We start from the raw sequence: 12319 nt of genomic DNA on the forward strand, positions 1-12319 counted from the left end.
AACTATTTTTCCATCAGCATTCGAACGGGTTCCAGATGTGTCTGAAAGGGGCCACTTTAATTATGATCACCCTGTATATACAGGGCACCAAATGCAACGCGTACAGTGAATGTTATTGGCTGTCAAGGCGTGCGCACGGGAGGGGCAAGGGGGCCAATTGCCCCCTCCTTAAACATGGACGTCCGTAGATATTTTTCCACGGAGGGACAAAGAAGGTATTTTTCCATGGGGCATATTGCCCCGATAAGTGTTGCCCCCTCAAAAAACACCACTTGAACTAGAAATTGGGACAAGTGGGGCGGGGGCAAACATTGAAGTAAAAGAAAGCAAGACTAGCAGAATTTAAGAGTAGCTGGACAAATGGGCACTCAAAATGGTATCACTTTTCACGTCTTGCATTATTTCTTCCAAAGGGCCAAGAGTATTTGCAGAGGGTCACAGAGGTGCAATTGCCCCTTCGATTTCTAATTTTATCGGGAGTTGGCCCTGGGCGCTGAACGATCAAAATGAAAAAAACATGTAATAGAGGATGCTATAGCCCCTATGAAATTTATGGGGCCCCATTAAATCAATATTGTTTTCAGTTTGCAAAAATTTGAATCTAAATATTTTCTTGGTCGCTTCGCTCGTAATTTGATTGTTTTCTGTAATGCATTGTAAATTACCAAAGAGAGACGTAAGAACAACTAAGTACTTCAGATTGTTGCTGTTAAAAAGTTTCGTCTTAACTTCACTGAAAAAGTGTTTGGAGGAAAAGGATCGCGCACGTGAGAGACAATTTGTCATTTTTGCTATTGGTTTGTTATGGGACGGATGAATTGATTGTGTAATGTATTTAAATAATATGTTTGTGTGTGTATACACACGCATATATATACACGCGCGCGCATCGATGCAATAAAACTAAAAGTATGAGATGAAATGAGTTTTACCTTTCCCGACTGAACTTTCATCATGGCTTTTGCCCCCCTTCCCCCTAATCAGAAGGTCTGCGCACCCTATGTTGGCTGTGGGGGTCTTCGTTGACTGTTTTGTTGCAAGAGCTTTATTTTCATAAGGGACTATAAAAGCAATAAGTTTCTGTTCTTCGTTTTCTAATTTTAAATTAACGACGCCAATTTCCAAGAAAGGTGACTGCCCTTCCACCCTTCGCGACGCACTTGGTTTCCTCACTGGGAAACTGTTCAAATTATTCCATTTGGAACTCTAGCGGAGAAGATCTACAGCCAGCCAACAAAGTGTTGATCACTACAACGGAAGATGCGGTGAGTAAAAAGGAAGTGGAAATTGCGGTTGCGACATGCCCGCCCATCCTTCAACCTTTCCTTCGCTTCCTACTATTATTAGTCAACTTGGCTGCTGTTCTGACACTTGACAAACAACGATGAATGCAGAAGGAAATTGTTGTTTGATTCCAAGATGTCATGTCGATGGAGTGTAGGAAGAGGCGTTGCTACCATGGGGCGAAGGTGGGCTCTTGCCCACCGTGAAATAGTCGTAGTCGCCTTTCCTGGTCACCCCTTCAAAAAAGCTTACATGGAATCATTGAAGTAGAACAAGAAACACACAGAGGGACAAAGAGTATGAGATATTATGAGAGATAGAGGGTAAGAAAGAAATAAGAGATAGAGAAACGGAAGAAATAGGATAGACGGAAATGGAGCAAGAAGAAAATTAGAATGAAATAGAGAGTTAGAAGGAAAGAAAGACAGGGGAAGATAGAGGAAGAATGATATTGAAACAGATGAAGAAAATAGGAGATAGTGAAAGAAGGAGATAGAAGAGAAATAGAGAGATTGATATAGAATTAGAAGGAAAGAGAGAAAGAGGAAAATAGGGAGAGGAAGAAAATAGGAGATAGGGAGAGAAGAAAAATAAGAGAGATTGTTAGAGAAGGAAAGAGAAAGAGGAAAATAGAGGAAGAAAGTGAAAGAGAGGAAGAAAATAGGAGATAAAGAAGGCGATAGAGATAGATGAAAAATAGAGAGATTGATAGAGAGTTAGAAGGAAATAAGAGAGAGAGAGGAAAATAGAGAGAGGAATAAAGATAGTGAAACAGAGGAAGAAAATAGGAGATAGCGAAAAAGAAGATAAAGAAGAAAAATAGAGGGGAAGAAAGATAGTGAAACAGAGGAAGAAAATAGGAGATAGCGAAAAAAGAAAAATAGAGAGATTGATAGCGAGTTAGAAACAGAGAAAGACGAAGAAAAGATAGTGAAACGAGGAAGAAAATTGGAAAAGCGAAAGAGGGAAATAGAGAAAAAGAAGAGGAGAGAATGAAATAACGCGTGAGAGACAGAAGGAAAGAGCTAGAAAAATATAGAAATACGGAGGAGGAGAGAAGAATAGAAAGGAGTAGAAGAAGCTAGAAAAAGTGATGGAAATTAATAGAAGGAATATGACAAAGATACTGGGAAAATGAAAGACAGAGAAATATACAGAGCAAGAGGGAAGAAAATGAGGAACCAGAAAGAATGGGAGAGAACTAAACACTGGGACAGAAATAAAGCAAGGGCAAGAAAGAATTGAAAACTTCTTCGTCAAGAACTCAATGATGTTGCTTCTATGCAATGAAGGGGAAGAGTTACTACAGTGAAAAAGTTACCAACGGGGCAATTTCAACGACCTATGCTGGTAGAGTCGAATTACTTTCGGAACTTCTCCAGCGGACTGCGCGAGTCTGTCTAGCGAGCCTAGTGGGCGTGTAGAACCTGAGCAAGGGGCTTAGCGATAGGTTCCGGGTTGAGATGACGTCAGCGGCTCGCTTGGTTAATTGGCTGCTTCGAGAGTTGTGACTCGTTCCGAAGCTTCAAATGCATTACTGCCAAAGATGTTACGGAAATAATATCCCTCTACAGCCCTCTTATATTACTATTTTTGTTGCTTACAATAACTACTTCAAATATTGTTGACTATATCTTGATAATAATTTCATCACATAATGTCAATTTGATAGTAGGGGATAAAGTCTGTGATGGAAGGGATACTTAGAGCTTGAGAGAGGAAATCCCCACCCTATTAAATTACACCCTGAGTATAAGGTGCCGTTGAGTCCAAGTGAACGAATGTCAGTGTGGCACAAAGTGACGTCACTGTTGCGGCCAATGAACTCATTTCTACAGCATATGGCTTAACCTTGCTATTAAATACTTGTGGCTTCTACTTGGCGGATAATTTATAAGTGCTTTCTGATGTTTTCTCGTTAATTCGTGGTTTTAATTTTTGTGCGGGTGCATAAGGAGATATTCTTGTTGTTTTCTAAAGTGTTATACATTCCTTAATTTTGTTAACGGAAACCAAAATGTAAGTCTGTGTCCATCTAACTTCTCATTTGTGGGTGTTTTTCGATATTCTTGCTATTGAGCAATCGTTACTTTGTATAAAATGAACAATATATATTAGTACGAAATGTCCGTAAATGAAATGCAAAACTACAACCACAAGTTCAAATGTGAAACAACGTAACATTACTGTCAATAGAGAATATGTTTCGTTATTATAGTTTTAACTATGAACATGAAATATGTAATTCTCTTAATATTAGTGAGAATGGTTCTACATTAGCATGCAATATTAATTGGACATTATCCATATGTCCCATTAACATTGCATTCTAATGAAATTTGCAATTTACCCAGACTATATACGATAGTATAAAATGTATCTTCTAGGAATTCTACATGTCTAATATTGTCGATGGCATGCTACAGTAATGTGCAGCAGGACAATAGAAATAGAAAAGGGTGAATATTTATCTGTGTACGTAAATTTATATTTGCTATGTAAACAGTTCAAAATAGGAAAAGTGAGGATTTTCAAACTGCACAACAGTTTTCTTAAACACGACATTTCATTAACATCTAATTGCATATAGTTGTACGTTTCAGTCTGCGGCATTTGATAACATTTCAGTCATAAATGTTTGCTCAAACTGTTTGTAGAATCGTTGCAAATGTTAATGTTGAACATTTGGACAATTTGGAAAGCACCTGTCACATATTACTTTGTTTGACATGAACTATTAATACATACATATATATATATATATATATATATATATATATATATATATATATATATATATATATATATATATATATATATATATTTCTATTGGTGCTACTAGACAGTGTTGCAATATACCATCGTAAAAGGCTAATAATGTGAATTCCCATGATAATACCAGTGTGTACGGTACGATTACTTGTCCAGAAAATGAAAAATACCCCAGAAACATAATTACATTAACGTACACTATGTTAGTTACCCTGCGTAAATAAAATTAGCCTCTAGCAAGAAATGCTATGAAATCTATGATAGTATTACAAATTCCATATTTTCACATTACAGTGTTGCCGATATGCTATCAACCTTTCTTATTTCGGAAATTGCCAATATTTTGTATGTATAGTTACTTTTTCCTTCAAGACGACCTCCGTGGTGGAGTGGTTAGCACAGCGCGCTACGACGTCAAGGGTCCTGGGTTCAAGTCCTGGCCTGGGTGTTCTTTCATCATATCACCACTGATACCCATCTTAACCAAAAGTTGGGGAACAACAAAGTAAAGCAAATAACAACTTTTCCCCTTGGTAGATATTCGTCCTTGCAATTGGCAACTCTGCTTCCTCGCGTTAACCAGACACACATGCTTGTAGGACAGGCCCGTTGGTGCCATAGCATTCACGCGTGCCATGTTAACGCATTTCCTCGGTGCCAGGCTTCCAGCCATTCGTGTGTTCGCTCTTCGGAAGCAAGAGAACTGTCTCCAGTACAAGATTAGATCTACAAGCCGACTCCCTCGAGGTAAGTTCATTGTATTCAATTAATTGGCTGCTAACTAGCGGCGACAGGCACCCGGATTAAATTTAATACTCTCACTAGCACTCTGCCCGTTTGGCCAATGGGATTTCGCAAATTAACCGGATTTTGGTAGCGGCTGAGGATTACTTTGCAAGCATACCTCTCCGTGCATGGATCCTGGTGTTCGGCTTTGCGGAAATTATTATTGTTTTCTGTGAATGCGTACTTGGTTCTGACGTCATATATATACGACACAGCAACCCGTGCATTTTGTATTTTATTCCTGAGGTTTAGTAGTACTGAGCGGGCTAGCTCTATGATTGTGTAAGAGGGATAATTTCAAGCCCTTCATAGATCTGGGAATAACGATTACATGGATCGTTTTAGTGCCATATAATCTTGGTTGGCAACACTAGCAGCCTAGAATTTTTCCCCAGCAAATGAAGTGTCACGAAAACTTAAATCTACCATAATTTTGCTCTCAAATGAGATTTGGCAACGCTGCTTTCGCTTTATGACAACTTGTCTCGATCAGCAGTATATTCATCTAAACTCGGAGACATGGAATGAGACGTCCGAAAAAATCTGCACTGTTGCCACGTCGCTCACAGCTGGATTTCTTCGGAGGTTTAGAATAATGTTGTGCTCTCTGATGGCACTTAAGCGTCAACCTCACTTCCACTGGTTATTGCAGGCTAACGAGATCCTGGCGCCTTGATCCACAGCAAGTTTAATGAATTCTCTATGGAGCTTGCGACCTGTTCACGTTTTTGTGAATTGCCCTTTCGTCAACTTTATCTTATCATCGTTCATTCTTATTGTTACAATTAGCCAAAATCGTCAGGAATGCAACGTAAAATAACCAATCAATCGTATAGCAGGATGGCCTTCTTAACACTCGCACTGATAGAGTTGCAAATGCCTTGTCTTGTTTAGGTCGTGTCGTTGTGAATATTTTTTTTTCTATGTCTTGAAGGGAAAATTGTGTCTGTCTTTCCCTCTGCCTCTCTATCACTTTATCTATATTTCGCACTTTCTTTCATTATTTCTCTTTCTTTATTTTTCGTTACCTTTCTTTCTCTTCATTTGTCCCATTCTCTCTTTTTCCCTTTCCTGTTTTTCTTGTCTCTTTTTCTTCTTCCCTGTTTCTCTTTGTTTCACTCTCTGCTTCGCTTCTGTCTTTTCTCTGTATGTAACTTTTCTACTGCTTTCTCTCTCTTCTACCCAGTTTCTTCTTCCCTACTCTTCCTGTTTCTGTATACATTTCTATCAATTTCCTTTCTTCATCTTTCTCCCTCTGTTTCTGTTTTTGTCCATTTTCTATATCTAACTTTTTTACTTTATTTCTCTCTCTATATATATATATATTTCAATCTCCTTTTCTTTCTTCATCCTGTTTCGCTATCCCTTTCTATCACTTTCTTTCCCTGTTTCTCTCTTTTTCTCGTTCCTATTTATTTCTCTCGTTCTCTCTGTCATTCTATCTTTATTTTTCTATTCATCTCCTCATATTTCTCCTCTCTGTATATAATTCTGTCTCATTATTAGGAGCATGCATATTTCGTTTTTGACGAAAACACGAAATGTCAAAAAACACCTTGTACTGTTAATTTTTTATGTTTTTTGAAATTTTGTTGCCATGTTTTGTCACGAAATAATGCGAAATTAACTGCAAAATGCGAAATAAACTCTTAAACTACGAAATGTAGGGTTTATTTACCTGCTGTTAATATTTGAGAAGCAAACATGGACTCCTTTACACAGAAATAAACTTAATACTCTGATAACTTTACAAATGTGCTATTAGAAGTGAAATGTTAATTTTGTGTAATAAGTGCAGTTTTTTCAATCAAATTCAGGATTATATTCACAATTTTAAAACCAAAATGTATTTTTATATACCACTTTTCATCGGATTTTCCAGCGCTATAACACCGAAATTTTATTTTATTTACCGCTTTTGAACCCAAAATTGACTCTTGTTTTTGTACCGAAATTTCGCTTTTTTTATTTACGAAAATTGTGTGCCTCGACTCATTATAAATGACTGAAATTACTCGTGGAGCTATTTGCGTGGGCTAGAACTCACCCTAACCTCCCGATGGCTTTGCTAAAAATAATATAATATGACGAAAAAGATATAAATTTTAATGTTTCCATGCTCGATTCCATTGTACAAGTATCATGTTACACGTTTTTAACACCATTAAGCCTTGTTTCCATGATATGAAAAACTCAATATGCTGACCAAGGCAGTAATTTATTTTATTATAAAACATAAACGTAACGTTTCAACCTTCTAGCAACGTCTTCTTCAGACTCTGCACCAAGTACAAATGTAACAAGGTACAAAACAGGACGATATATATACACAAACATTACTCCCCTCCAGACTATTAGACAGTTGATAAGGGAAAGCCACCTTCTAGAACGTTCCAGAACAACTTTCTAATAGTCTGGAGGGGAGTAATGTTTGTGTATACCGGGTGGTCCATTTATAATGATAGTATGGAATGTTGGAACTTCGTGGTAGCACTTTTCTTTAAGTGTCTACAAAACCCTGTCTTCAAACAATTGTTCAAACAACGTCAGAAAATATGCGGCAACGAATTATTGATGCTTGTGCCTCTATCACTCCTGACATTTTGGGACGAACAGTGTGGAGCTTCAGACACCGTGTTTTGAACTGCATTGAAGAGAACGGTCATCATTTTGAACATTTGCACCTTTAAACATTTATTTGTGTACCTCAAATGATAACTAATTTGTAGTAACATACTTAATTTTGTTCTTCATATGAAATTGTTCCTTGAAACCAAAGTGTTGGAACAAATTAATATTATTTATTGTTACACAAAGACATAAATTGCAAACAATTTTCTTTTGCCGAATTCTTTGCACACATTTTTTTAAATAAAATTCGTTTTGCAATGTTCTCAACGGAAACCAAAAGTATTATTACATAAAGGGAACAAAATGAAACTGAAACTACCAAATGTTTATAAAAGTTCAAAGTGTTCCATTTGAAATTTCACATTTACCCCCCCCCCCCCTAAGGGGTAGGTGGCGGCGACGAAATTTTTGCGGCATTGACTTACCCCCTCAATAGTATCAAACTTTTATTCTGTGCAATATTTCGATTGGATGCATTCTGCATGCGATATTCCATACTATCATTATAAATGGATCACCCGGTATATATCGTCCTGTTTTGTACCTTGTTACATTTGTACTTTGTGCAGAGTCTGAAGAAGACCTTGCTAGAAGGTTGAAACATTACATTTAGTTAAGTTTTATAATCAAATGCATGTCTGCCTTGGTCAGCATATTGAGTTTTTCATACACGTTTTTATCCTTTTATTCACCAATTCTTCCTATGACTGAAAATTTAATGCCACTTCCCTTATGTCCACAGGAGGTTCCCGCCAAGTGTCCAGGTGACGCCCGGAAAATGAAGACAGGCCTATGGATCAGGGATATCTCCGAGTCGTGTATTTCACGGTGGGCGGGGGTAAGGAAGAGCGAGCCCAGTTTCCTTCCGACATCCCCCCGGACGAACTCAAAGGTAAGTCCTAAGAACTCAGGGCAGTGCATGCAACCGTAGCTTTGGTCAACCATAACATGAAAACTGTAAGATATATTTTTCATCTGGTTTTCTGCGATACTTTTCTTTACCCGCCACAGGAAATTCGAGAAGTTAATTAATGCCTCAAGTTAGTGTTGATTGTTTCCAGAATTCCAATTTCAGGTGGGAGAAAAGTGGATAAAATTTATCGAAGCTCTGTGAACCTTGCAATGTTTGTTCACGGTTTCCGACCAATGTGGAAAATTTCCAGCACTTTATAGATTTTGGAATAACGATTTTATGGCTAATGTGAAAAAGTGGCGTTTTAGTGGCATATAAACTTGGTTGGCAACATTGATTCCAGAAATTTCTTCAGCAGACGAAGGCAATATATTCACCATACAGTCTCATAATTGAAGACTAAAATTGGTAAACGCTGTAAGTGCCACAATAAGTCACACACCGTTTTCAACGTTAAACTGTGAAATGTGCCATGCTTGATAATGTGGTAAACGTGAAAAGTGGCTGGTAGCCCTCTAAGTAGTTCAAAGGGCGTGTAAAAAGGCACTAGTGTGAACGTTCGTACGGGCTGATGTGCTGAACACTTTCGCTTTTGGCACTTACAACGTTTACCATTTTTAGTCCTCAATATTGCTCTGGAATGAAACATGACAATCCTGGTTTGGTTTCAAGACAGCTTTCCTTAATCAGCAGTATATTCATCTACAGTCGGAGATATGAGACAAGGCGTCCGGAAAAATCGGCGCTGTTGCCACATTGCTCACAACTGGTGTTCTTCGGAGCTTTGCGACTATGATGTGTTCTCGTCTCCATCGTTGCCATGGCGCCTGAAAATTTTCACCTGCCGGCTGAATGTTCATATTCGGTTCTGAAAAAATACATATTTTTTAAATATTTCGAGTTTGCTTATGAAAATTTCCAGCCTTTTTTTTTAAATAACGATTACAGTATGTATTTTTTTAATGTTTGTTTTCTACATCACATGTGTCATTAAATCAGAATAAGAAACATGCCGTTATAAATGTTTGCACTGTTGCTAAATATATATATATATATATATATATATATATATTATTAGAATGTACTGCATGGTTCCTTATGCTTGTTTAGGAAGGCTACTCCGGTGCTAGAATTAATTACTTTTATTCCAATCTGGTATTAATTAATACGAGGGACATTTTTCTTGTAGTGGCAACACTGTTGGTTTACGCTTGTCAGTTGCCGCTGTGACAAAAGCCGATCGGATCGTGTGTAGGTGTTTGGTGCTGACTGTTGTGTGGTAGTTAGAAGACGTTACAGTGAAGTGTGTCTATAATACCGCCCTGAATAATGTTCACGCTGAACTTCCGTCAGGATATGCGATACTCATTTTGCCGATATCTTACGCAGGCCGAGGTCCTGAGTTAGCATCTGGTCTACAGAGGATGGTGAAATCTTAACTTCATTTGCTAATTCACTTCATGTCCAACGCCGATCAATCTCCAGCAATCTGCGAAGTGAATTAAGGTGGTGTGGATCTGTGCCCGACACCATGTTCTTTCGCGGCTGATTCACGACCAGTTTCAAACAGTGTTGCCACAATCTGAGGACACAATTTCCCTTTCCAAGGGGCAAAATTTCCCTTTTAGGACCAATTTTTCCCTATTATTTTCATTATTATTATTTTTATTAGCAGTGGAATTATTTGCAGTAACAGAAGCAGCAGCAGTACTAGTAGTAATATTTCCCTTGGTCCATGCTCCTATGAATAAAAAATGAAACAAATTTTTCACATACATGTCAGCTTCATCGCTTTCTGGTCAGATGCCCCAGGTTTTGAATCCTGGTCAAGAATCCATTAAATCGTTAATTCTCATCGTTACAATTATCCGAAGGTATACAGAAAAGTGACGTGCAATAAACATAAAAGAACTATAAGTAAATACAGGCTTGTATTCAAAGAAGCAGAAATAAAAAGGTACAGATAAAAATAAATAGGTGGATATGAAACTGGAACTTAACATATAATGGTATAATGTAGAGTCAAATATCTTAAAATTTCCCTGAAATTGTGATGGAAATTCCCTTTTCCCTTTTAGATAAAATTTCGGAGGGAAATTTCCCTTCATGTGGCAACATTGGTTTCAAATGCCTTGGCCCATCTGGCAACGCTACGATACGGTAAAGCGTGGTCCCCACGTGCCTCGCGTAAGCCCTTGTGAATTTGCCGTGCATTCCTTCCACGTGCAACCAGTTTGATGAATATTCGCTGTTCTTGACGCTTGAACATTGTTCAGGGCGGTATTATAGTCACACTTCACTTTAACGTCTTCTAACTACCACACAACAGTAGTATTCAGCACGAAACACCTACACACGGTCCATAGTACAGTCACGGACACTGCCGGCTTGTAACGATTCTATTGTATTCATTACAAGCCGGCAGTGTCCGTGACTGTACAAGAGCGAGGCCGCGTCTGGATCAGTGTTGCCACAATCTCAGGGCACAATTTCCCTTTCCAAAGGGCAAAATTTCCCTTTTTGGACTATTTTTCCCTTCACCTAAACAAATATAATAATAATAATAATTATTATTATTATAATTAGCAGCGGTAGTAGTAGTAGCAGCAGTAAAATTCATGTTGGTCCATGTTCGTATGAATAAACAATGTTACACAAATTTTTCACATGTCAGCTTCATCGCTTTCTGGTGAGATGTCCCAGGTTAAAATCATGGTCAGAAATCCATTAAATCGTTAATTGTTATCGTTACAATTATCCGAAGATACAGAAAAGCGATGTACAATAAACTGTAATACTGTAAAGTTAGAAGTCTTAAAATTTCCCTGAAATTGTGATATTTTTAATCGAAATTCCATTTTCCCTTTTGGCTAAAATTTCGGTCCGAATTTCCCTTCATGTGGCAACACTGGTCCGGATTGGCATTCGTTCCGTCCCGTTGCTTTCATCTGCGGTCGAAAGCATCCGAATCTGCATGTCCCCTTGCAGTATGGTTGTCACTTTTCCCGGCAGGTGTCGCCTCCAACGTCACCCACCGCGCTCTAGGGCACAGGATGGAAGCAGAAGGCAGACGCCAACCACACGTTTCAATGATTTCCACCTATTTACTACTAATATTAGAAATGTGACATGATTTCTTCATTATCAGTTTTTCTACATTGAATTTTATCGCTAAAATGCCCAAGAATCACAGAGTTTAACATTGTCTATTCAGTAAACGTCTCCGTCAAGCGGAAGTTGCAATATGGCTGCCAAGCGTAGGGCCACAGCGAGTTGAAGCGTGCATCTGTCGCGCCTTGCACCTCTCCCCTCCGACTCCACGTCTGCCGCCAATTCGGACAAAGGAGCAGATGTCACGTAGAGCACCGTTCCATCCGGGGACTCAGCCAACCTCCGTTGTCCGAATTCGCGGCAGACGTGGAGTCGGAGGGGAGAGCAGAGAGGCGCGACAGATGCACGCTTGAATTCGCTGTGACGCTGAGCTTGGCAGTTATATTCTAACTTTCACTTTGTACAGACAACATTTACTGATTAGAGGATGTAAAACTCAGTTATACTTTAACATTTTATCGATAATACTGAATGTAGAAAATTGTAAATGATGAAATAGCGTGTTACATTTTTAATATGGTGGAAATCATTGTCATGTTTGTTTGGCGTCTCCCTTCTGCTTCCGTTCGATGCGCCTGCGCCCCAGAGCGCGGTGGGTGAAGTTCGGGCTGACACCTGGCGGGAAAAGTGACAACCGTACTACAAGGGGACATGTAAATTCGGACGACTTGGACGTGACTTCGACGGCACGCGAGATCAACGGGGGAGAACGGGACGGAGCGCTTGCCAATCCGGACACGGCCCTAAACAAGACCCGATCGTCTTTTGTCCCAGTGACAACTGACAAGCGTATACCAACAGTGTTGCCACTACAAGAAAAAT

General features: G+C 38.8%; 1 protein-coding gene across 4 annotated transcripts in view; it reads left to right on the top strand.

Annotated features, from left to right (window-relative positions):
* Nucleotides 1-12319, top strand: part of Pde9 (phosphodiesterase 9) — a 411334-nt gene that overhangs the window by 197039 nt on the left and 201976 nt on the right. For 3 of the 4 annotated variants that reach the window (XM_083114911.1, XM_083114914.1, XM_083114913.1), the window contains exon 2: nt 8216-8365. In XM_083114911.1, the coding sequence (XP_082971037.1) occupies nt 8266-8365 (100 nt within the window). In that variant the 5' untranslated portion in view covers nt 8216-8265. Of the gene's footprint in view, nt 1-3166; nt 3304-8215; nt 8366-12319 lie in introns of those variants that run through there. The other variant, XM_083114912.1, reaches the window with a different exon arrangement.

Source organism: Lepisma saccharinum, chromosome 29 (assembly GCF_977018435.1).
Source record: "Lepisma saccharinum chromosome 29, izLepSacc3.1, whole genome shotgun sequence".
Classification (NCBI taxonomy): Eukaryota; Metazoa; Arthropoda; class Insecta; order Zygentoma; family Lepismatidae; genus Lepisma; species Lepisma saccharinum.